The sequence below is a fragment of the Hippoglossus stenolepis genome, chromosome 11, assembly GCF_022539355.2.
Source record: "Hippoglossus stenolepis isolate QCI-W04-F060 chromosome 11, HSTE1.2, whole genome shotgun sequence".
NCBI lineage: Eukaryota > Metazoa > Chordata > Actinopteri > Pleuronectiformes > Pleuronectidae > Hippoglossus > Hippoglossus stenolepis.
In genome coordinates this window covers 23,129,745-23,156,448 of record NC_061493.1, presented here as the reverse complement: position 1 = coordinate 23,156,448, position 26,704 = coordinate 23,129,745, and the positions used below count along the sequence as shown (strand labels likewise).

At 42.9% G+C, this 26,704-nt stretch overlaps 2 protein-coding genes across 2 annotated transcripts in view; both read left to right on the top strand.

Annotated features, from left to right (window-relative positions):
* Nucleotides 1–796: 796 nt before the first annotated feature.
* lactb2 (lactamase, beta 2) lies at nucleotides 797–5,094 on the top strand. The gene is made up of 7 exons (XM_035171516.2): nucleotides 797–1,048; nucleotides 1,696–1,856; nucleotides 1,975–2,095; nucleotides 2,347–2,525; nucleotides 3,302–3,450; nucleotides 3,975–4,062; nucleotides 4,614–5,094. The coding sequence occupies exons 1-7, from the start codon at nucleotides 927–929 to the stop codon at nucleotides 4,655–4,657; spliced, it is 864 nt and encodes a 287-aa protein (XP_035027407.2). The 5' UTR covers nucleotides 797–926; the 3' UTR covers nucleotides 4,658–5,094.
* Nucleotides 5,095–6,115: 1,021 nt separating this feature from the next.
* Nucleotides 6,116–26,704, top strand: part of LOC118117326 (nuclear receptor coactivator 2) — a 40,451-nt gene continuing 19,862 nt past the window's right edge. The window contains 4 exon segments of the mRNA XM_047341913.1: nucleotides 6,116–6,276; nucleotides 14,223–14,288; nucleotides 24,953–25,063; nucleotides 25,645–25,805. Of these exon segments, the coding sequence (XP_047197869.1) occupies nucleotides 24,972–25,063; nucleotides 25,645–25,805 (253 nt within the window). The 5' untranslated portion in view covers nucleotides 6,116–6,276; nucleotides 14,223–14,288; nucleotides 24,953–24,971.

The following is a 26,704-nucleotide window of genomic DNA, read 5'->3' as shown; positions in this document are numbered from 1 at the left end:
GCAACGTACTTGTACTTGTATTAAACATATTCATGTGTGATATTAAACATACGACATATTCTTATGCAGCTTCTTTCGTATATATATTGTTGTGTAACGCAGACTACACACTTCTTTCTTTCTATATTTTAACTATAATTCTCTATGTTTGAATATATTTCAAACCCAAGTATTTCTTATTCTGGTAGAGTAGGTGTGACCATAGACTTAGTTCAATAAAACATGTTATTTTATAAAGAACGTAAATATGAGCACGATGAACTTTTCCACAAATTAAGACATAAAAGCAGAATAGTATCAGACGTGTTTTTATATGTACAAATACTTGAAACATTGACCCACTTTTACATTTTGTTACAAACTGTTGTAAACACTGTTATTTTGTTGACGTGTTCAGTTACACGCAGCATCTATTGACTTGTGTCCGTCCCGGGAGACGGATCCTCACGTGAGGTTCTCTTCCTGTTAATAAAGTTTGTCTTGGTAGTTTTTCCTCTTGTTGAGCGTTAAGAACAGAGGATGTTCCACCTTGTAAAGATCTGTGAGACTTATCGTGATTTGTGAATATCAGATCAAATTTGATCGGTTGATAACAAAGACAGATACATTTGAAAAACATGTATAGTTGCTGCAGTGACCACATCACAACACATGAATTAATAACACAGCTCTGATGAAATTGAGCCACAACACACATTCAAATTAAACCATATCAAACCACAAGAGGCGCTGTTGAGTTGAAGCTTTTATTTTGAAGTCTTCTCCGGCACACACACGCACACACACAGGAAGTAAACAGTGATGACGTGGATACCACTTCCTGTTTGCTTCCTGTTTTGCTTTTTGTTTCCAGTTTTTCTCAGTTTCCGTTAGTTGTGTGTTTGTTCTTTGATTCTCCGGTGAACCGCGGGAGTCCGGCCCCGGTCATGAGCGCCGTCATTCCCCGCATCGAGCAGCTCTCCGCCCGGGTGGTCCGGGTGTTGGGCTGCAACCCGGGACCGATGACTCTGCAGGGGACCAACACTTACCTGGTCGGCACCGGGCCAAGGTGACAGCAGGTTCACAGGAGCGGTGACATGACATATATATCTATAACTTTATATATAGATAAACATATATATCTATATCTTTATGTATAGATATATATGAGGGGAAAGGACCTCACAACAAACTCCACTCAGAACTTTATATATAGTTTTTTTCTTTCTTGCAGCTTTAACTATTGGCAGAAATTGAATATAAAATAATCCTAGTAATTTTTTCACGAGTTTGTAATAATCTAAAATTTGTTGTTTCTCTACCCTAGAATAGTAAATACTTTATATTTAAATACTTTATATTTACATCAGGAGAGGGTCCTGTCTACGGAGGCAGCCATGTTTTTTTTTTTACAGTAGCCCAGACTGGACAAACTAAACATCTTTTGAGTTTCTATGACAACTGGAGCTACAACAGGTTCTCTGTCATGTTTGTAAGGGGGGGGTTAAAGTAGGATTCGTGCATATGAACGTGGATGAATCAATTGGTAAGAACAGGACCTGGAAACGCTGTCTCGCCAATTTGCACTGAGGAAATCGAGGCAGAATTAAGAAAGACTAAAATTATAAATAGCAAACTGATCAAGAAAATTGAACAGAACAGAAATAGACAGACAGAAAGTAAAAAGAGAATAAAATAATACCATTTTGATTCCAGACGTGTGCTGATAGACACTGGAGAATGTGCCAGGCCTGAATACATCAGCAGTCTGAAACATGCTTTGACACAGTTCAACACCAGCATCCAGGAGATCATCATCACTCACTGGCATCACGACCACACGGGAGGCGTGGAGGACATCTGCAGGGACATCGCCGGTGAGGGCCGCAGCACATGTGGGGGCAGGTTAAATGACCCCCCCAGGGCCTTTTAACCACGTTTACAGATGGCTACTTTTCATCTCTGACCACCATTTCTCTGGTTTCCCTCCTGCAGGTTCTGACGTGCGAGTCAGCAAACTGCCTCGCACCGGGCAGGTCGGAGAGTCAGCTGGAGAGAAGAGCTACACGTACCTCAAGGATGGAGACCTCGTCCAGACAGAGGGGGCCACGCTCAAGTCAGTTCACTTTATATGTGTTGAATATATAGACGGCATTTCAATCTGGCAGCACTTCATAAGAAATAAAAACAAAAATGACCAAATGTATATACACACACACACACACACACCACACACACACACACACACACACACACACACACACACACACACACACACACACACACACACACACACTGTTACAGCCAGAATCGTATGGCAGTCAGTTATTTGAGCATGGAGCCATGTGTCATATCTGTATTTCCCAGAGTGCTGTTCACCCCGGGTCACAGCGATGACCACATGGCCCTGCTGCTGGAGGAGGAGCAGGCGCTCTTCTCTGGAGACTGCATCCTGGGCGAGGGCACGGCCGTGTTCGAGGACCTGTACGACTACATGAGATCTCTGAAGGTCCTGCTGGACTCTCGGGCCGACCTCATCTACCCCGGTGAGTGAGCACGTGCTGGTGCTCGTGTGGAACCCTGTCCTGTGTCGTGAGCGGCTTCCTGAGTGTGTTCACAAACACACACAGAGTCGTCACATCTGGGAGCTGCCTTTGTAACTTTTTTTTATAGTTATCGTTACATTTCTTTGTCGTAAAGGTTTGATAACAACATCTTAGGAATCATTGACAAAGACCTATACCAGCTCATATATCGGTATTGGACATTTTTTACTTTCTTATATTGGTATCGGCCTTCAAAGATCTGTATTGGTCAGGTTCTACTAATAAGAGTAGTGAGGGTCAAGCATTTTCATGGGAGGAGGTGTGTTGGGAGTAACTGCCTTGCTCAAGGGCACCTCAGTGGGCGAGGGGAGTTCTGCTCTTTCACATTGTCCACCCACATTTATCTTTCTGAACCTATCATCATCATTGAGGATGCTCATAATACATTTTAGGGCTTTAATAATAATAATAATAACAATGATGAGTTAAAAGTTGATAAGTTGATAAAGTTGATGAAATAGTTTTTAAAAAAGCCTAAATCCTCACATTTTAGAGGATGTAACCAGAGATTGTTTGGTATTTTTGTATTAGAAATGACTTTTAATAATGACGATTAATCAATCAGTAAAGTAGGTGTTGATTTTCCACTATTTTTTCTTTTTCTTCTCTTCTGATTTCTACCTTTTTACAATCAATCTTTATTGTTCCCTGTTGTTCAACGTCAGTCTGAGGCTTGTTCATTAAAAAGACAAAAACAGCTGCTGTTGTCTGCGCAGGTCACGGCCCCGTGGTTCAGGACGCCGGCTCGAAGATCAGACACTACATCAGCCACCGGCAGCAAAGAGAGCAGCAGATCCTGGCGGCCATTCAGGACGGAGCAGGAAAACCCTTCTCCTCCATGGAGCTCGTGAAGATCGTGTATAAGGTCAGGACAAAACCCTCTTCCCAGCCTGGACTGAAGGGCTGACTGAAGATAAGAACAGCTGTACAGAGCTTGGAGCGTTGTAAAAGATCAGCTCTGCAACTCTGGATATGTTTTGTGGCAATCACACCAGATGGGAATGTGTTCAGGTCTCAGTGGGAGCAGATGCAATAAGCAAGTTTCTTAAAGGAAACACAGTTTGACAAAGTTTCTTGAGAACTTAATAAAACATCTGTGATATACAACCATTAACCATGACCCCTCCTAATTCAGACCCTGGTTCCTGCTGTGGAAAGTTCCTGTAAATGTTCCTATAGTTCCTAGCGAACGTTCCTGCAGTGGAAACGCACCTTATGACACTAAAGCAAAAGGAAAAGATCTATGGAAGCGACCTGAAAGGACAAACCCCTGCCACCAATCACACAAGTCTCTCTTCTTTGTTTACGGAAGCGATAATAGCCATGCTCTGCTTTCTCTTGATTCACATTAAGAATGCTAATAACAGCTTCTCACTGCTTCTCCTCCAGGACACCCCTGAACACCTGCACCGAGCAGCTAATGTCAACTTGGTCCATCACTTAAAGAAGCTGGAGAAAGAAGGACAGATTTGCTTGGGTAAGTAACTCTCTTACCACGAAAAACTGAAGAATTCATTCTGCATCAGTTTAAGTTGACATTTTATTAGATTCAGTTTATACAGATGCTCAAGTTAAACTAAAGCAACTTTGACCGTGAACAGCAGCTTGATTAAAATGAGTTTCATGGTTCCGTGACGTGGAAGAGGGAGAATGTTTCCTCTTTCATTCCCACTCCTCTCCCCGAACGTCTGCCAGCTCCAACGGTCCAGCAAGTGCAGCTGAACTGTAGATCAGTTAAAAAGACTTAGAGGTTAATACAAAAAACTGTTTATCTCCAATATTCAGCAGGAAACTTTAAAAATATGGATGTATAATATGGATTTGTTACAGCGGCAGTCAGAGCTCCACTCAACTCATTGACAGACTGAATAAATCCCCATGTGTGGCTGCTCAGATTTGGGTTTTATGTGTGAATATGAAACTATGTCAATGTGCTGGAATGTAAATCAAAAGTTGCACTCACTCACTGCCAGCTACATTTTTAAATACCCTAATTATTGTTTTGTTCTTGTTTTGTTTTTTTTACAGTTGATGAGTCCTCAGAGAACATCAAATGGAAGAGTCACCTGTGATGTTCACCGAGACAATGAAGAAACGGTCGCAGGATCTCCGGAGAAGTGGGTTCGGACGTTTTTTCCTTTCGCACATGAGCGACGCAGCGGGAGCCTCTCTGCACAGACGCAGGCGGAGCAGCATGCAGTGGAATCCGTCTCAACCACCGTCGACTGTGACAGATGAAACGTGTTTTTCTATCCTGACCAACATTTCACCTGCTCTCGCCTTGATAATTAACCTCTCTGTGACCTGTGCTGCTCACATATATTTCCACTCACTCACTAGAGGGCAGTATCTGCTAAGTCATTTTACTGGGTGATAAGTTGGGAAGTACAATTTTAAGCTTTGTTGTTTTTGGTCCTGCAAAATTAACCAAGAAGTTGTAAAAGATGAAATTCTAATGTGAATTAAGTTTAATGTGAATGTGTGTTTAATTTAAAACAATGAATCATCATCATTGTGCTGCTGGTTATTGTTCTGACCACGAATGAGGATTATTGTGTATTTGTGATAATTAAGAGATCATTCTGAGGTAGATAGTGATATTTATCTGTATTCTGATAACTAATAATACAAATGACTAATATAAATAAATATATTTGTTGCGAACGTTTGACCTCAGGCCAGCCCCTCAGTGGGTCTGAGTTTTCATGTTGACTCACAGAATGGATGTGGTCTGTTTGGGGACTTTTCTACACAAAGTGCTAATTTCTTACTAACTTTACTGAAAGAAGCGTCTTCACTTTGAACTTTGTACACAACAGACCTGTGAACCAAGCCAGAGTTCCACAGTAACACGGTAATGTGCCGACAGAGACAAGTTCCATTAGTTATACACAGTGCACGTGTAAACCACTAAACTGTGGTTTGTGACAGTCGCTCCAGAAGAAGAAGATTTTTAAAATCAGAGTTTACTAAGTGCTTTGACAGCAAAGCAAGAGAGATGCAATGTGCCAAGGAGGCCAGACAACTACGCTTAGGTCGGAAACAAGGTGTTCAAGTTAAATTAATACATATAGAGATATGTCACATGAAGACTTGAACTCATAAAACAGTGATATGAGGGTAAAAATAAACAAACAAGTAAAAGAAAAGGTGAAGAGAAAACGATAAAAACACGACATCACATGAAAGCAAGGTCTATAAAAATGGGTTTTAACAAGTGATTCAAAAGAAGTCACAAAAAAAAGGTAAGAATATATTATGTTATAATATAAGAATAAGGAAGAGTAAGTGTTATAAGAGAATGTTTTGTTATTATAAGAATAAGAGTTCGTAATATAAGAGTATGTTATTATAAGAATAAGTTAAAGTATTATAAGAGTATGTTATTATAAGAACAAATAAGAGTATGTTATGATATTATAAGAATATAAGTAATAGTAATTATTATAAGAGTACATATACATAGTTGAAAGGTGTGTGTGTGTGTGGGGGGAGGGGGTGTGCAGTCAAACATAAGCAGCAGGACCGTGGAGTCTCTGGCTCAGTGGGGCCAGAGGAACCAGAGGAACATGGCGGCTCCGGCCCTGGACGCCTCCGACGCCGCTCCGTCCCGCTGATGACCCGAGTCACGCACCGGACAACACCGACACACGCTCCCCGCACAGCCCGCACATGGCTCCTCAACTCCCGGGTAAGTTTCCCGTCGGTCCCCTTCACTTCCAGTCATTGGAATATGACACATTTCTCCGTGTGCCGGGACTTTACGGCGCATTTAACCCCACCCCCCTCCTCCCCCAATGGCGCCGCGACTTCCCCGTGACGACATGTAAACGCTCGTGTTGACACGCACGGGTGAGCGAGGGAGGTTAACCCGGGATATAACGCGACTGTGTTTATCCAGCAGGTTGTTTCGCACTGTGTGTTTGACCCGCTCCAGTGACGCGTCGCGCCGCGGACTGACAGCCAGCGGCGCCGGGGCTTCGTCGGTAGCTACCCGGACACACACGCTCCTCTCGGCCGGTAACAGCCGCCGCCTGCCCCCCCCACCCCCCTTCTTTAATTCACAATGTTTTTACCATCACACTGGCACCGAGCTGTTTAACTTCCTGGTCAGGAAACACAGCTGCGGGTTTTATCTGCGTGAAGCTGCGGGGGCACCGCTTCCTGTCGTCAGGCGTGAAAACAAACTTCCAGGTAACACATTTAAATCCTCGGGGGATTTTTTTTTTTTTTTTTACACGTGTTTGTGTTGATTTGTAGTTTGAATTGAAGTTTGACATTTTCGAGTCTTAACTTCCTCAAGTGAGTCGAGCCTGGCCGGCCATTTCCTCTTTGGGGTTTTTCACAATAAAACATCGCTTTCAGCAGTTTAGTGAGCTGTTTAGCTGACTCAACTCGGAGACTGCGTGTGAAGACAGATCGCGTCACAACAACGTGACTAGTATGTCCTTATTTGAAGAAAGGCATCAACAGGTGGATCCTCCCCCCCGTCCAACCTACCTAAGTAAACGCCAAGCGACAAACCGATTTTTAAAAGACGCAATCGTCGAGACATGTGATGCTTAACGGTACACACGTTAAAAAAAACAAAAGGGGCATTGGCGTGTCCAACTTCAGCTCTGTTGCTGGGTAACAGCAATATGGGCGGGACCCGGCCCACGAAGGAGGCGGTCTACGTCGGCCGGGGAGGCGGCGTCATTCGAAGGATGCCCCGCCCTGAATTGAGACACAGCTAGTGCCTCCCAGTGGTGATACTTGGCTGTCCGATTACGAAGGGTCCCTCAAATGCAGTCCACAAATGTGTCCTTCCATCTCCGAGAAACAATGTCTCCAATGGGTGGAACCGTCCCGGCCCAACTAATCCCAGAATTCACCAAGCGCTAAGCGACAAACGGATTTTTAAAAGACGTAACGGCGCCTGCAAGGTGGGCGTGGACTTTAAAAATGGAGGACATGATGGCGCCCCAAAAGTAAAGCTAAGGTGTCTCGGGCGCATCTTCCCTGCTTTTATTTTGAAGCGCAAGTCGTCCAGTGTCCAGTCCGGTTCCTGTTCACTCTTGTTATCTTGGCAGGTTGTTTATCAGTCAACAGACAACAAGGTGAAGAGACGCACTTATCTCTGTAATATTTCATTTTTTAAGTAAAGTCGTAGTGATGCGTTATTAAAGAAACAACAGTGAAACTGATCCTGGACAAAAGTCAGAATTGTGTAAAAACTAGATAGAATTAATTCAATTGACAGAAATCCCAATGGGAAATAAAAGCAGGTTTAACATTAAAGGGTAAAAAATACAAGACTGACGTAATCAGCAGTTCTTGGGGGTGGCCCCTTCTCTTAACCTGGGGGCCCCAGGAAATTACCTACCCTGTTTCTACGCCCCTGTCCATTCCCCAAAATCATATTCAGAACTTTAGCGTATCAAACAGAATTCCTCCTCCCATTGCACATTGACCACTAGGTGCTATATTGCTGTATGTGTTTATCGGAATATAAATACAGCTCAGTTTAAAACCACATTATCCGGCAGTCAGGAAGCTATTTGCCAGTCGCAGGTACAATAATTTGTCTTTGTTTGCTGATGTGCTGGTATGTTACCGTAGCGAACCTGTAAGTTTGCCTACGTGACAGGTGCCATCGGACTCCTCTGGATATGTTATCTTTCGAGGGCTGGACCTTTTTTTTTTTTGGCCCTTTCGAGCTTATTTGCTCTCCGCTGCACCCCGAAGTGAACTTTGAGAAGGATTGCAACATGTGCAGCAGGTTGCCATGTTTCTGTGTGTATCCCCCATCTCAGTGAGCTGATTCCTGTAACGTTTGTTTTCTTAAATAGTTGAGAGGGTCCAGAGAAGTGAAACAAAAATGGCTCATGCTTGTTTCTATGTTCAAGGATCAACCTGGATCTGTTTCTATTTTGGTTTTGTTACTGCTTTATTATGATTTGGTCAACTCGGCTTTAATGTAGCGGGGTAGTAATTTGTCGACTTAAATAAATGTCAGTACGCCTCAATGCATTTCCAGTGCCAAAAGTACCTTAAAGTGCTGCAGCAAGAGTGCAGGAATGTACTTAAGACCAAGATCTTAACATGAGATTGGCAGCTTGCCCAGAGTGGGATCCTTAGTCGCTTGAATTCACTAAACCACGTGAGGGCTCAGATAAAGTCCTGACCAATGACAGCAGCAGGAGCAGCAGGAGAAGGAGGAAGGGCAGAGGCTTGACTGTGCACTTCTCTGCAGCAGGTTTTCCACCAGGTCTTATCCTCTGCAAGCAAATCCATGCTAAAGAAAAAGTGGTATTCTCATTTTAAACCAGGGCTGGGGAACCTTTTCTAAATTCACTCTTATAACATCCTCCGTGGGCTGTACTTAATTATTTAAGACAAAAATCCCTCTCACCTCTCTGATGCAGTTGCTGCAAGTGCCTATCTTTTACAATGCATCGGATGTCAGATGCCATTGATGATGATGAAGATGGTGATGATGATTTAGGGCTGTCACCTTTTCAAAAAAATCCAGTTTGAATGAATTATCAAACCTGCTCGATTAGTTTCTATAACAAGTTCTTCCTTGGCCCATACCTCACCGTTCTTCCAAAGTACTTAGTGAAAGTTCGAGTGAAAGTGAAAGAGCCATCATTCAACATCTATTTTCTTTTCTTGACAGTTGCCATGATGCTCGGACTAATGTGGTTTCACTTGACTCTCGGTATGCAGTCAAACAAGTACACCCTTACCAGGTGATATGAATGTGACCATGTACTGTAGTAATGAAGTTGGACAGCATTGTCCTTGTCGAGCGTTTGAGAGAAACGAAACAAACGCGCTGGAGATTTCTTAGTAGGCTCAGAAATTCTCCAGAAACATGTTTCAAGTATTCAGAGGAAGTGTCCACTCAGCACTCTTTCTAGATGCACACCGTTTGACATTTAGTTTCTACTAGGATGTTTTTTTATTACGTGTGAGTGTGTGAGAACGTTGCTCTACTCAACTGTGTTTGTTTATGTCTGTCTGGCTTCTCACTACCACCTTATCTCACACACACACAGACACAGACACACACAGACACACACAGCCACCTGGCTTTCTGTCACGCAGCAGAGACAGTCGTCTTCGAGGTCTGATCCTCCTGAGACCAAGTGCTCTAATTAACCAGCGCCACACACGCACACTCTCTCTCTGAAAACCTGCTGCAATTCCAAACCCCACACTTACTGTAATAATTCCCATTCTAGAAGGTCGATTGTAATGAAAGTATTGAGTATATATATGTATGTGTATATAATATATAACACTCTATGTACACGCACAATCTCTAGACTGCTCGTAGCATTTCCAATAGCATGCTCTGGTGTATACAGGTGACAAATTAAAGGAAAAACCTGAATAAATTGAGTGCAGACACAGATGTTTCCACATAGATGATCTGCACGGTACAATAAACTGCAACTAAACTACAACTAACGTCCCAGCATGCCCTGTGGCGGGTAGATAAAAATGCTGAGCAGGAGGAAATCACTGCTCATGCTCAGCTGGGAACTGTTTTAGGATCAGAGATTCATGGGAAATCTCAGAAATCTCACTCGATTGAGTTTCAGACTCTCTCTGCTTTTTCTGCGGACAACGTCCCAACAGGAAGGATTTTTTTAGTATTTGATTTCCATCTCTTATACGTATCAGTCTTAACGTGCTGCAAAAATAAACAAGCAAACACGTGCACAGTCAGCAGGACCTTCCTGTGAGCAAACCTTAATGAAAGCTGTGCAGGGTCGAAGCACCAGACCCGCGAGCCAAGTGTAGCAGGTTGCATAACAAGCGCTAATTTGGTTAGCTGGAGCTGAAGGTGGCTGTAATTCTCCTGCTCTGTGACAGCACAGCTGAGTTAGAGGGAGGAAAAGTCCATGGGCCTCCAGCCGGATAATACAAGCTAATAGCATAACAGGCTTTTGCAAAACAAACGTAGGCCGTGGCCTGAGCTATAACTGTGGTGTTCTTCACCGATTTCTTTTTTTTTTTTTTTGGAGGTGGGTGACGTTGTTGCTAGGAAAACAGCGAGGAGGTTAAACCAGTCCAAGAAGTACTGAGGTGGTTATTGAGGCCAAAATTCAAGATTGTGTTTAAATTTAATAGTGTGGTTAGACTACATGTTTAACACTTCCCCTGATTTCCACTTTTGCACATCCGAAACTGTAGAGAACTGTTTGATTTCACCATCAGCTATGACATTTGTTGCATCAGAAAATAAGGTCAGAATCAGGCTTTGAGGCTGACACAGCTTGGCTTGTTGTGTTTTTATTCGCCATCACACATCTGTGGCTGTAGGCCGCGTGCTGTGAGGAGTTTGAGGAGAAAGAGCGGTTGTAATAATAAAAGCGTGTATGACTAATTGTCGATAGAAAGATTTAGAGTCGAGCCTAGAGACTAAGAAATCAACGACCTGAGTATGAACATGATTCTTGTGGTTATTGTTAAATTATTATATGTGATATTGGGGAGTAAAAGATGTCTGATTCCAATATATTGGCTGAAGTATAAAAACATTTAAACGTCTCTTAAAGAAATGTAAGCGACGGCCAAAGTGAAGTTACGTTTTCCTCTCGTTCACCCTTCATGGGTCAGTCTGCTGTCAATCAAACCTCGACACTGACGTGACCACTCAGAGGAAGGACATCGTGGGCCGTCCCGTTGACAGGATCTTTGTTGAGAATTGTCGTCTCCCAGTAGTAAACACAACAACACAACTTTCAAGTGAGCAAACTGAGCCCAATCACAGCCTCAGAGCCTGACACCGTGTGCAGGGACATTTGTACTTGCATGTGTGCTTGTGCAATTCACAAAGCAGTTGGGTAGAGATTAGCTGTCCATCCCTCCTACACACACACACACACACACACACACACACACACACACACACACACACACACACACACTGTGACACACTGTGACGTGCACACATGCTGACACATGCACACATTTGCAGCTCTCAGCGGTGGCAGGTGCATGTTCAAGTGGTTGTATGGTTTTGAGTTGGCTGTGTCCAACTGGCTGGGAGGGTGTCTTTCTCACGCACACACACGCACGCACGAGAGGAAAGAGCAAGCAGATGTTTGGGCTTCTGTCCAAAAAACTTAGTTCTTCTTTTTAATACTTTTCTTTTGGTGTTGTCAGTAATCCTTACCACACACACATGTTTGTACAGCTATCAAAAGGACACTCATTGGCATAAGTCATTCCCTAGCACCTAACCCTAACCACCCAAACTTTGTACCTAACCCTAACCTAATTCTAGCCCTAAAACAAAGTGTGTCAGAAAGTGAGGACAGGCCAAAATGTCCTCACTTTCCCACAATGTCCTCAGTCTGTAGGTTGCAGGCTCAAAATGGTCCTCACAAAGATATCTGTACAAGAACACACACTTCCTGTTTTTACCCTAATATGCGTAGGTGTTTCTTTGGCATCCCGGTCTCCTAGAAATTACATTATGTACATAGAATGCGTTGATGCAGTTGCCACCGGATTATGTTAGCTTGTTAAGTATTTGGTAAATATTTTAAATATTTATTAAAAGACAATGTGTTTGTTTTTGATCAATCAAATGTTATTTCTATAGCTCATATTCACGAATCACAAATTGCCTCATAACAAAGTTAGAAATCCTCTGCTTTATTCATTTAACATAAACTGAACATAATCCATGTTACCATCACAAAGTAATTGGGGAGACCGATTCAGTCGTTATATGAACACAACCTTTCGATGACAGGTCTGGATCTAGTTCCCCGAAGTGTCCCAGCAGGTTTCCCTTTAAAACTTTCTTACTAAATTTAATGGAAAATTGCACCAATGTAGAAATAATCAGCTGCTGCGCTGACATGAACTGACACTGTCAAATTCTCAATGAATGCAACAAGCTTCAGTTTTAGCAAATTAAAAGCCAGAAGTAGAGATAGAGTCGAGGTCATTGAAACGTGTCTTACTGAAATAAGAAAAGGGGGGGAGAATGTGGTTCACTGGAAAACATGTGATATTTCCTGAAAAGATGAGTTTTCTCTAGGTTACATAAGTTAAAGTGGGACGGTGCTCAGCGAGCAGGTAGAGCCTTTCAGTGTTTTTGCTCAAGGGCACAGCAGCACGACATGTGATCTGCTGTTCTGACTTTTCCGAGGAGAAAATAAAAGTTAAACATCTTTTTAAATGCTTCTTAAAGTAGGTTTCCCTGTCAGCTCAGCTGTTCAAATAAAGTTTGTTTCGTAAAAATCGGATGTTTGTGAACCGTGGGGTGAGAACTCGATGAACCCGGACCAGCACCATACCGGCCCGGGTCAAACCTCACGGTGTGAAGGAGGCTTCAAAACACTCTGAATCTTCCCCTCAGGCAGGGTCAGTGTCTGGGAAAAGCAGCAGGTTCTCTTGTTATTGTGGGCAAGAGTGAGACGTTCAGCACAACCAGTGTGTTAGGTTTGAGGTGAAAGTCACACAAATTGTTTTACACTGTAAAAACTCAACGGCGCATTCATCAAACACACACACACACTCCCATACATCCGATCCTGGGTGTGTCCCCCGAGCTGTCCGTGATGACAGAGGGATTCCTGTGGCGCAGCGAGGGGACGCGTCTCTCACGCCATTGTGCCTCAGCTGTGGAAACTGAATATTATTCAATATGACCTGTGAATACATAAATCTATTCAGCGTGGACAGGAAATATAGTTGAGCAGTCCTGGGAAGTACAAAGACAACAAGCGGGGTTACATCACCAGGTTATCCCAGCGTTTGCTCTCGTAGTAAACATTTGTAACAGAGAGTCAAGCATTGCAAACTTGGAATGCAGAATTTGAAAGACGCGCTCATGTTAGATGATGATGTCAGATTGAAAATCCGATATTGAATTGCATCATGGGAAGTTTAGGATGGTGAAATAAGATTAGATGAACCTTTTATTGATCCAAAAATAGTGGAATTCTAATTTGACACAGTGGCTTAAACAAGCAGTAGCTAACGGGGAAATGTAGTAAGAAATAAAGAGTGCACACCTCCTTTTTAATAAGACCCTAAAGCCGCCTTATGAAAACAAAATTAAATCCACTAGATCCAGATTTTTATTTGGATCATCTCCAAATTTCGTTGAAATCCGCCATGCAGTTTTTGCGTAATCCTGCTAACTAACAAACAAACAGATGCCGACGAAAACAGAAATACAGATTACATATTCAAAATGTTTGTTCCCCTCATGGCCTTAAAATTGTTTAAATGTAACTCGACACGTTTCTTCCTCATTTTGTGACCGGGAGCCATGAATATGCTAATATGGCCCCGCCCTTTCTTCCATGTCTTTGCCCGCACAGCGATATCCACAGCTGAGCCCCACCCACAAGTTGACATGATTGGTTTCTTAGGTTTGTGACATCACAAACTCTGGTTGTTTGAATCTTTTATTTATTTTTTTTCAGACTGGCGTTTATTTACAGCAGCGTTAAAGTAGAAATACTCTGCCCGTGCAGATTACACGTGAATAAGCAGTAATGATTATTTCACTCGCATGTTTTTAATCAAAACTCAAAACGGAAACTTGTTAATATGTTTAGAAGCTTGATTTCTTCACCTCACATTTCAATCATTGTTCTTCTTTTGTGTGTTTTGCAGACGGTGCAGATTGATGTCAAAATGTAACACTTTGTGGATATTTACCCAGGATGCTTTGCATATGAGGTAAGTGAGCTCATTCAATTATGCAAAATCATTTTCTTGTTGTTCTGGTCTTCGTTTACCTTCTTTCCTTTACACCTAAAATATAGTGAATGACTAAATGCCGGTGTTCTGCATCGGGTCACTTAATTTACAGAGTTAATTTGGTAACTTCTAAATCAGCAATGAGGATTATTAAAAATATGTTTATGATGATATAAAATTGAATGCACACATCGTCAGTCTGTAAAACCAGAGTGATGCAGTCGCTCTAAAGGAAAAAATCAATCAGAATTAGAAAATGATGAGTCAGGTTATGAGAACTGTCGAAGCAGAAGGTTCCAGGTTCAAAACAAAGGTTGAGGAATACTTTATACACTGAAGCATCAAACCTAGTTCACTGCAACAGGGACGTCCTGACATTACAACATGGGAAGTGAAAGCAGAGAAAGGTGTGTGACTGTGTACGTGAGTGTGTGTGTGTGTGTGGCCTGTAAAACACATCTGCTTCCACCAGCACTTAGAGCTTTTGTCATTTTTAAAATGACCTCTCTCTCTCTCTCTCTCTCTCTCTCTCTCTCTCTCTCTCTCTCTCTCTCTCTCGCTCGCTCGCTCGCTCTCCGTTGTGTTCACTGCCATCTCACTTCGAGTGAGGCTTATTATCAAAGCAGCGACGAGGCTTATTATGTAAAAACTGAATGCACAGTAACAGTCTTTGTCTTTCTCTGTCCCTTGTTGGCTTTACTGATTCTGACGGGCATCCATTTGCTTTTATTTTGAAAGTTTGCGGACAAGGGGAAAGCTCTGAAACTGTGGTTTCTTATGAAAGTGCATAAATATTTTTTTTGGTATTCTTATAAATGTAGCATTGTGAAAAAAGACGAAGTAAATGAGGATTCAAACTGCTCCTGCTAACGTGGTAGCGTGCTTGTCGTCACTCATAGATTTAAAGATGGACGACGCCTCTACTTACTCCAACTGTCCAGAAATGAATCCAAAATATCCAGGATACGAACTCCGCCCTCTTGCATGAGTCAGAGCCAGAGTCTGAGCGCCAGAGAATGGGGGTGGGGGGGTGGAGCCTCAGTAGTGAGGTCCCGACCGATACATGCGCTTGACCAATCGTGACTCAGTGTCAGCTGTCAATCGTGAGATTTCGTCCCATTTTCATATCATGAGAATGAAAGTGTAGAAGTTCACCATCACCGGCTTTGGCAGGTTAAAACTAAAACACTTTACATCAAACATCAGTGGGATTAGAAAGACCTAAAATAATCATCTTTGAGAAAATGTTATTTGACGTGTACTCTGACTTTTTTCGTTCGGTCCATGTCCCCTATGCTAACATGGAGGACTGCTCAATTCAGTTTTTTACTTTCAAACAAATACAGTACAATCATCGCTATCTGTGTAAAGATGTCACTGAATAATAATCAGCTCTGCCACAACGTGTAATGTCAGTTGAAAATACAAGATCAACAGGTCATGTAAATCATTGTGGCTGTAGCTGTGAGACATGGAGGGTTTTTTCTCTGCCCATCGGCTAACAAGAGGGAGGAGTGTGTGTGTGTGTGTGTGTGTGCGTTTGTGTGTGTGTGTGTGTGTGCGTTTGTGTTGTGGGAGGAGACATGGTGGAGTGTGTGTGTGTGAGTGTACATGATGGGGAGGGACAGGGAGAGAGAGAGGGAGGGAGAGAGAGGATTTGTGGCATGTAGTTTGTCAGCTGTCATTAGGCACAGATGACACGCACACACACACACACACACACACACACACACACACACACACACACACACACACACACACACACACACACACACACACTGAGCTATCCGGCAGAGGAAAGAGGGGAAATACAGAACGAGTGTGTATCTATGGCGTGTGTGTGTGTGTGTGTGTTGTGAATCAGTTGTGTTGACTGTGTACATGGAGTGAAGACCAGTGTGTCCGCCCGGCCGGCATGGGAGGACTGGCCGGCTCTGGACTTGTTATGGACTGGTTTAACCAAAGCAGAGGTAAGTGCCTGTCGGACTCCCGTCTCTTCTCGTCTCTGCTGAGTAACAGATGTAAAAGGCTCGATCCGTCAGGTGGAGACACTTTGTCCACATTCATGTTTTTAAATGTTTTGAATGTCCCAGAGCAGCTGCTGAATTAAATCATATCTCTCAACTAAAACAAAATTCAGCAGTTCTGTTTTAATCTCGTTTCTTCAAACCTTAACGGACAGTAGTTGTTAGTTATTGTGTTGATTTATCTGTTAATCGGCGCGAAATGCCCACTTAGGTGTTAGAATTAATCAGGATTGTGATAATTACTTTTGTTTTATTTGTAAATCACTCATTTTTCTGCTTTGTAGCTCAGTATACTGTTGGAATGAACAAACATATTATTGAGTATATGTGGTTATAATGGCAGTGTTCTAATTCTGTCTGTTTATGAACAAACTGTGATGGGTTTGATGCTCACATTGTGTGTGTGACTGTCTTAGTCAGAGGTGGACTTTGAGCTGCCATGTATTATTGTGGTTTTGACACTGTGTGTGTGTGTGTGTGTGTGTGTGCGTGCGTGCGCTTGTGTTTGGGGGAGTGGTTGTGAATGACGGACTCACACACACACACACACACACTCACTCACACAGAATGCACAGTCAGCAGGCCAGTAGCTGCTCTGTCACCTGAGGTCTAACCAGACAACTGTTAACTCACTTTGCTCTGCCTCAACAACAACTGTTGTAAACTCTCGTCCAGAGAGAATCTACTGTACACACTGTCCACACTTCCTGGGAAACCCTGAGCAAACCAGCAAGAATTTCACAGTTCAGTCAGTAGATGAGCTTCATAACACACTAACAAGTTCACCGTTTAGAAATTTTCCAGTTCCAGTGTGTCACGTGTTGTTCTTTTGTTTTTGCCTACACAAGATGCTAACGTCTCCAGAAGTTAAAGTTTCATTTTTCCATCTTAAAAAAAACCCAGAGTTTCTATTCCCACAAAGAGAGACACACACACATGTTGTGTCACATGTCTTACCTCTTTTGAGGATTTGTGCACAATGTGCCCTCATAGTATTGTTTTTGTGTCGTCGCCCAGCTGTGACTGTATGTTAATTTTCACACCAATACTGGCCACCACTGCAGATAAGTCATTCAGTGAGCTGAAGGTGGAGTTTGACCTCTCTGCCACCAAAACGATGACAAACTCCTGCAGTGTGTCAAAGTGTTTTTGCTTTCATTTCACGTCACGTTAGTTTTCTCAAGCTGTGGATCAGGATCTTGCAGCAGTTGGGTCATTATATCATATCGGACATTAGACGTGTAGATATCCAACTTTTCCGGGTAATAACCACCTGAAACTCAAGGGACAAACCTTTCTTGAAAAAAATTGCTAAAAATACACAATTTGTCATAGACAGAATCTGTAGAAAAGGAAATATTTTTCAGGTTGAATTAATCATGTGCAGCATTAGGCTTCTTCCAGGAAATATAACAACAAATTGTTATTTGTCCTCAAAATCCCTTTATTCTACTCTTAAATGTTATATTCTTTGACAATCTTTCCAAAATAACAAATACAAGTTTCGATTTGGTTTATTGTGAGTGATTTATGGCACTTTGTGTGTCTCATGCTGCACAAATGGCATTTTGAGTTACTTGCCACGGTTGTACTTGGGCTTCAGAGAGTTAAATGTGTTTCTTCATAGAAGACAACTTTGCATCTTGCTTAGCGTTAGCGTGGCTTCGGGTTTTCAGTCAACATTTACCTGCAAATGAACTTGTGCTAATTTCAGCAGCTTGACGAGAGGACGTAGAAATCGCGCTCAGGAGTTTGTGTCCACATTTGTCCACTGTTGAAAGTAAGGAGACGAGAGAGGGCGAGTGTCACTGACGAAAAACAAAGCCTCTCTCTCTCTCTCTCTCTCTCTCTCTCTCTCTCTCTCTCTCTCTCTCTCTCTCTCTCTCTCTCTCTCTCTCTCTCTCTCTCTCTCTCTCTCTCTCTCCTCTCTCGCCTCTCTCTGTCTGTACAAGCTTCCCTCTGACGTCCTGACTGTGTTTTTCCATGCGTGCTCAAGGGTCCAGAGGTTTAACCACTGGACAGATTTGGGGCACTGCACTATAGAGTGTGTGTTTGTGTGTGTCTGTGTGTGGTTCAGTAGTTTTTGTAGTATGCCGTCAGGATACGAGGTACTTTTGTGTTAGCTGTCGAGTTCCTGGGACCCATTCCATCATTTACACAGTTCTCATTCATATTGATTAGTTTTTTTATTTGTTTACAATTTTGCCTCAAGACAACGGACACATCTTGGTTAAGTGAGAGAGAATCATCACTGGGACTCCATGTGTAAACCGGTGCATACAGGAAATATCAGTCGGAGGAGGATTGCTGTGTGTGTCTTTGTTTGTGTGTGTGGGTGTGCACATGCGCACATCTATGCATACTCACAATTGAATTAGCATCTGGGCAGGCATGTACAGTGTTATTGATTCCGGTCTATAATCGATCAGGCTCTCACATTACCAAAAGCTGCACATGCAGAGTAATGAGCAGCCTGCAAACAAACCGTCTGTAACCAGTTTAAAGGAATAAAAAAAACGTGTCTCCTCCGATTCTCTGATGTTTAACCGTCGCTCCGACGTTTCTGCTGCTGTTGATGCAGTTTGAGTTTGTGATAACTCTCCCTCTTCTTCTCCCGTTTAATTTCCCAAAGGAGTTATATGGACGACTGTCTGTGGCTGATTTAGTTATTGCTCTGTAGAGAAGAGGTTTGTAATTAGAATCATCCGGATCTGAATTGTTTCTGTAGTAGCGACGGTCACCTGCGTGTCCCTCACTTAGCTGTGGCTCCAGCTAAGTTAAGCTAAGTTTACGATGTTGATGATGAGATTAAAAACAAACAGGGGACAGAAAGTAGACATTTTTTAAAAGGGATCACACTCAGGTGAGACAAAATCAAATGTTTGACCTCTGATGTCACGCAAACACCAATTAGTCTGCGTTTGTTGAGACAGGGGAGGACGGCACTGGTTGAAGTGGGTCAGTCGACGTGTGCAGCTTGAATTTAGAGGGGACTCGCTTCTCCACACACAGAAAGGTGTTTGCTTTCCATTCCAGCACACCAGTGTAAGGAGCCTTCGGAAACTTTGACGACAATTCAATAAAATGGGGCCGGGCTGCCAGGTGGACGGAGAGGGCAGCTGTTGAGTCGTCGTAGTCGCCAAATATATGTCCATTATACATTTTTGGGGAATTTTGGAAAAGACAATTGATTATAACAGCAACAAAAACAAGTTGTCAGGACGATCCAGCTCTCAAATATAAATAAAAACAAAAGTGTTTCACAAAAAAGAAAGAGATCTTAGACACTGGAAGTTGTCAGTCACAGCCTAATTTAAGTTACCTACTGGTTTTACCAAACCTCCTCAGAAATGATTCACTTTATTTCAAACTGTGCATTTTTTTGTACATTTTTTTGTATTGCTCTCTTGCAGAAATTGTAGTTTTGTCATTAAATAGTGTTTATTTTCACCAAGATTTAATCATCCATATCCATAAACTAAACAGAGCAGATTCTAAATCAGTGTAATGTTTTCATATCAGAGTTAAACACAACAGTTTGGAACAAGGTGTTTGAAATGAATACGCAGGTTTGAATCCTCCTGCCGTGGCCACAGGTCAGATGGGACTCGGCCCTTTGCGGCGTACCCTCCCCCCCCATTCTCCCCCATTTCACTCTTGCATTGTCTGGTCAATTTAGAGGAAATGCTCCTTGAAAATATCCCAAAACAAAGAATTAGGTGTTTAGCTGTACAGTACCACAAAGTTGGAGGAAGCTTCTCGTTGGCGGAGTGACGGGGGAGTAAACATCGACTTCCTAACCAAACCTGAAGTTGTTTCTTGTTATATTGCGTTAGTTAAGTTGAAAGTTTGACAGGAAGGCGAACCCGGTTCTGCAGTTAAAGTTACGTTCTGATATATTTGTTCTGAGCCTGAGCCAAGTTGTAGTTACCTCGATGTTGTCTAAATCCAGCTAGATCAACAAAATGCTTGTTGTCCCTGGCAACAGGCGGTAAGCCACCGACCATAAAGCCACCAGCTCAGAGGAGCATCACCGTGGCACCGCACAGCAGAGATGTGCACAAAGAGATTGGGCGTATTGACGTGGACACGCACACACACTGTCATATGTTGCTGGCCCTTCAGTGTCGGAGAAGCCAGTGTTCTTAATCCAGGTATTAAATCTACTTTATGTCTGTGTGTGATGGGGGGGTTTGTGGGCTCAGACTCCGGCCTTGGACAGAAGCTCAGGAGCCAAAGGGAGGAGGGTCCCACCTCTCGGGCACCGCTGTCGTGTTCACATCAGCAGCACCACACACACACACACACACACACACACACACACACACACACACACACACACACACACACACTGTGTTTCCAGTGTTCCTCAAAAAAATAAAGACAACCAAAGCCCGATAACACCTGCTCATTTAGATTAGAAGAGAGTTGGAAAAAATGATACACAACCCAATTAAACCTTTATTTGAGGACTCAAAGATGTTCACACCTGAATGGATAGCGTCAAATATGTGTATTTTATTAAATTTAAATGTATTAAAATCCTGCATGTGGTCTCTATTATGGAGTGGAAACAATAAATGAGACTTAATTAATGTACTCTTGGGATAAAAACTCAAATTAAATAAATAACCACCCAGTAGATGTGCTGTTTTTTTAGATATGACAACAGAGGTTTTTCCACTATCCCTGCAAAACACATTAGCTTTAATTTTCATTATGTAACACTGCATTGTGTGTGTGCGTGCGCTTGTGTGTGTGTGCGTGCGCTTGTGTGTATGCTCAAAACCTCAATTGTTATGGAAGGTCTGACGATGACTCGTTCCTTTAACAACAACCCTGTGTTTTACTTCCATGACAACTATCACTCTGCTATAGGTCTTGCACTTGTTTCATCTTCTCAGCCGTTTATTCTGATCATCGCCTTGTACAGTATTTTGCGTAATTGCCCGGACCCCATTTGCAATCCTGCCTTCTCTTTGTGTGGCGTTTTATTTTTCATAATTACTGCTGAATAGGTTGAGGAGCTTTGTTTATCTCCCCCCTCACATCTGACCTCCAGCTGGCTGTAATGTGACACCTACCTGCTCCCTGTCACATGTCACATACCAGGAAGTGGACACTGCAGGGATATTCCTTGAAAGCTGAACAGACCAGAACGATGGTTTATACTTAAATAAATGACAACACACCAGAACACAGGCAACAGGGGTTAAAACCTGTCTATGATTATGCTACTTTTAAAAAAGACTGCAATCTACATGATATGATCATATTCTTTATTACGATCGAGGGATCACTGATGTGCACGAGACAATAATGAATAACAGCTCCATCGGGAAAATGCTCTGTGCAGTCAGTAAAAGAGAGTTGAAAACGCAGCACCTGTCAAAGCCTCACCCTGTCGCCGCTGGTTTTTCAGAAACCCAAAACAAAGAAACGGAGCAGCGGTGGTTTCCATTGACGACAGAGTCCACTTAAGCAGGCTGTGGTCAGCCCTCAGCTTTAATTCCTTAATGGCTGGTTTGACCCTCTGGCCTCGTCTCTTCTCTCCAGCTCAAATTGTTTTTACATGGCTTCACTTTGTGAAGCTCTTGGCTCCTGATTGCATTAGTATTGGGCTGAACAGGCTAAAGGCTTTTGTCGCAGGCTACATTAGTGTTAATTCAGTGTGTGTGTGTGTGTGCGTGTGCGTGTGCGTGCGCGTGCGTGCGAGGCCATATGTGTGTCTTCATTTGTGTTTTCGTTTGTGGGCCCATGTGTAACTACCTGAGACATTGATTGAAGTATATAAACCATAATAATCTGCTGTTCACCCAAAGCTGTGACTACACCTTCAGGTCCCACGTGTCTGATGTCGTTTTCAGGGATTCTCAACTTTTACAGACTTCGGTTTTGGGGAGATTTTCTAATTTTACTTTGCTTAATACAAACTAATACATTTTAACGTGCAGTTTAAAAGTATATGCAATGTTGACTTCAGCCTGTCGCCTAATTGTACTACATGATAACTAGATGGGGACATGGAGGGGGGGGTGATTGAGGCGTTTTGGCTTCATCTTTAGGAAGCTGTCTATTTTTGATTCAGTGTCTATTTGAGTCAGTTTATTAATGTGAAGCTTTATGACCTGATAATAATAAGATTGTACTCTGTTGGGTGCTTGGGGTGTGTGTTTGTTGATGTAGCCTTGAAATCAAGTGAGTAGAAGAGGATTGGTTGTGTGGTTGTCATGGTTGTGTGTCCACGGTCGTTTAACCTCTCAGTTGGTGTGTTTGATGCCCCAGGACTTCATCCACCTTCCGCCGCTACCACCCCACTACCACTCAACTCTGAACCAAGCTGGTGGACCGACGGACGGACATCAGCGTCCCCAGAACCACGCTGCTAGCACGGCTCAAATTGGGTCACAGCAGGAAGTGTTGATAACTGACTGACTGGTGATGATAACAGCTGATTAACAAGGTCTCTCCTTGTATCATGGGAACTCTCAGCACAACCAGATCCAGAGACTCCACTCCACCTTATGGCCCTTTTCTCTTATCCTTTTATTCTTATTTTTGAGCATTAGATGCCAATGTCCCTCCTTCTGTCACTCCCACCCTCGGCCACTTATCACAACATTCACACTTAAACTGATTTGACGTCAGTGTGAGAAAATGTTTTCCCGAGCTCTCTGCCAATTTACCTTTCATACATCTTTTACATTTTCCTTCATCTATCGTCCTTTTTCTCTTTGTGCTTCTCACCATCTCTTCTTCTCTCTCCCTGTTGTTCTCTCTCTCTCTCTCTCTCTCTCTCTCTCTCTCTCTCTCTCTCCCTCTCCCTTATCCTGGTTTCCTGCCTTCATCTGCTCAGTATCAGCCCCACAGACTGTCTGTTATGTAATGGTCAGGTGACGTGCTGGCCCGTTGAAGAGGCCTTAAAGGCCTGCCGCCCTGACAGACACGGCTTCTAACTGCCACTCTGCCTCACCGGTGATAGAACCGTTTGTCGTCTCCGGAAACCACAGCATGCTTTTAGTGAATCTGTCACTTCCATCTTCACATTGGCAGTGTTGACTTCCTTGATTTGGATCTTGTTGGACCGCTCACATGATTGGATTTGATGCTGTGTTTGCGTTGAAGCACATGCGATGCAAGTTTTAATTCAGTCCAAGAAGAGAAATCAAATGCTCTCTACGTCAAAAAAAACACCATAAAAATCTGACCTTAAGAAAGAGAAGGAATAAAACATAAAATCAAAAAGAAATCCTATTTAACGCCCCCTGGAGGTTGACCGCAGTACAGGTCATATCCAGCTCCTTCATGTTAGCAGATGGGCCATGAGCCAAACTAAAAAGTTACAGTTAACGTTAAATAATTTGTTCTCAATTAAGTTTTATTGGTTTATATGTTTGTTTGCAAGCAAGATTACGCAAAGACTACCTGACAGATTACCATGAAACTCGGTGGAAGGATGCAGGTTTGTTCAGGGAAGAACTTAAAAGTCTCGGTGCTGATCCAGGAATTTCTTTAACATTGGGAACTAGGGTGCCTTTTTTATTTTATTTCCCCACGGAATAATTCATGGATCTTGATGAGAAATGCCGGCATGTTTAGGGAACTGAACTCTGAGTGTGTGCAATTTAGTGCCGCTTGATTAGATTCAAGGGGAATGCTGGGCCTTGGCAGACGCATTCACAATACTGAGGATCCTTCTAGTCCTTCTGTTTTTTGATTTTTTTAAAAATGGGGTGAAACGTCATGATTGACAGCTGAAACCGACCCATGATTGGTCGACAGCATGTGTCTGCAGGACTTTGATTCTGGGTTAGGGTTATGAAGACAGTTCGGTTCTCGACCGAATGGCTCCTGTGGAAGATGTCGGCTCTGACGACAGAAATCTTCGTGGCAGAGCAGTTTGAATGCCTACATGAATTAGCTATTTCTAACTGAGGCAATTATTGACACCTACTTTATTCCCACTGGGCCTCCCACATATTGCCAACGGGCACTTTATAATGGCACATTGTTTTCATGAGTCACGGACACGCTCCCTGTTTGATTATGCACCATTCAAACAGGTTGTGTACATCTCCGGCACGTGGATTCTTGTCTTTAGACTGTGGGGAAGAATGTTGTGAAGCTGGTGGAGCAGTCGAGAGGTTTTCAATTTCCATGATGCTCCGTTGTAATTGAACCAGTGAATTTAGATCAATAGCATCCTCACACTGGCACAGACTGAACTGTTCTGCACGTTTAAAAAAAGCCAGATTGAGCAACAATTAAAGGTTTAAAATGATATATTTGGATTGTATTTGAAATCAAAAGCTTAAAGGGAAATTTGCCAACGAAATGAGAGTTAATTTGGAAGTAGAGGTCTGATTCAAAATATTATTACATCCCCCTTCGGTGACAGTTCTGCATTTGCATTGTTGAAACAGGTCAACAGTTATAACCTCCGACAAGGGGGACAGGGTTTTGTCCCAGTTTGTTTGTCACCAGGATGACGCAAAAACTTATAATCATTTCTGTCTCAACATGACAAAATCTGTGTGTTTTATGTTTGCTAATCGCTCATAATCTAAATACACTGCCTGTATAAATATCCTTATGGTTGTGTTTCTGTCGTTTTAGGTGCTGATATTTGCTGAAGATGAGTAGTGGGAGGGCGGACACCCCGGAGCCCCCCAGAGGGGGCGAGTCTCTGAAGAGGAAGGACTGTCAGTCGGACCTCCTGGGACCCAGGTGAAGACCTAGTGAAGACAGTGATTTTCTGTTTATCTTATCTATCTAGACACACTAACACATGCACAAACACATTGACATGACACATTTTATGTATGGACTGAGCTAAAGAGAAGAGGGATAGAGGTCGAAGGACTTTGCAGGACAATTTAGAAAAAATCTGCCTCAGCATTTCCTGCAGACAGTAGTTCACATAAGCGCTAACAAGTGGTCGTGCTCTCACTGTTGGAGAGGATGTGTGAAGGTTGTAGTGACGATGCACTGAGGTTATAATGAGGAGAGTGTTTGCTGCTCAGGTTGAAGTGAGGAAAAGAGAAACGAATCAGTCAACAAGCTCATGCAATGAAGAAAGCCCAGAGTTTGAGACGTGCACAGTTGCAGCCACGCATCCACCTCAAGTGTAAAACTGCAGATATCCAGCTTGTGCATGAAGAAAACGTCTTCATTTAACCACTAAACTTAAAATCCACGCGTGTGATGGTGAACTTTCTAGATGTCAGCTTCTTTTTTCAATCTGTGTACATTTTATTAGTTGTGGTGTAAGTGTTGACGGCGTCTTTGCTTCCCTCCCTGTGCGGCAGCCCGAAGAGGAGCAACCGGGAGCAGGAGAACAAATACATCGAGGAGCTGGCAGAGCTGATCTTCGCCAACATCAACGACATGGACGACCTGAACGTCAAGCCGGACAAATGTGCCATCCTCAAAGAGACGGTGAAGCAGATCAGGCAGATCAAGGAGCAGGGTGAGGATCTAGTTTTTTTTAATGCTTTAAATAATGATGATGAAATGATGTGAATGTTCCTGTATCATCAAACAGAAACATTAACACTTAAACATATAGTAGTGTGATGAGAACCTCCTAAAATGGCAGAAATCATCTTTGAGGAAACTTAACTTGACGTATCCTTAGTTCATATTCCATCTGCTCGAAGTCTAAGACGTAAACGATGACATATTTTTATTGAACATTCATCTACTTAAGCAGAGCCGACATGAGTTGTGCAGAGTTTAGCCGCATTTTCTTTTTCTCTCACAACTATTTTGCAATGAAAGAGGAGCTTTATTCTCCCAACCACGAACACGGGGGGGGGGGAGTGGAGAATGTGGTTGTTGTAGTAAGTGAGGACTCTTAAGTAATCGCATGATTGAATCGAGTTCAGCAACGCAGTCGCATCCACGGAGGAACTAATGAGATGATATGGGAATTACTCCTCACAAGTTATAGTTAAAACGAACCGAAAATTAAAAATGCCATCAAGCAACTTTAAAAAGACATCCACATCCACTACCTGAGGGGGGGTTTGATCCTGTGGATCAGCTCCTTCCACCAACTGAAACTAAACGTGTGTGAGTGTGACCCTGCACAGACCCTGTAATGATAATGTGTGTGATGATGGTGCAGAGACAGACTGAGTCCGAGCGGTTATGTAACACCGTGCAACATGATGTAAGGGTGCAGATCTGCCCGGGGCTCCGTCTCTCGAGCTCCCCGCCTCCTGCTCTCCTTCCCTTCACCTTCCTCTCTGTTTCACCTCTCCTCCCCTTTCCTCTCTGTCCTTTTCCTTTCCTTTCCTGTTCTCTCCTCCCTCACTTGTCTCTCTTCTCCTTTCCTTCCTTACCATTTCCATTCCTGTCCTTCTT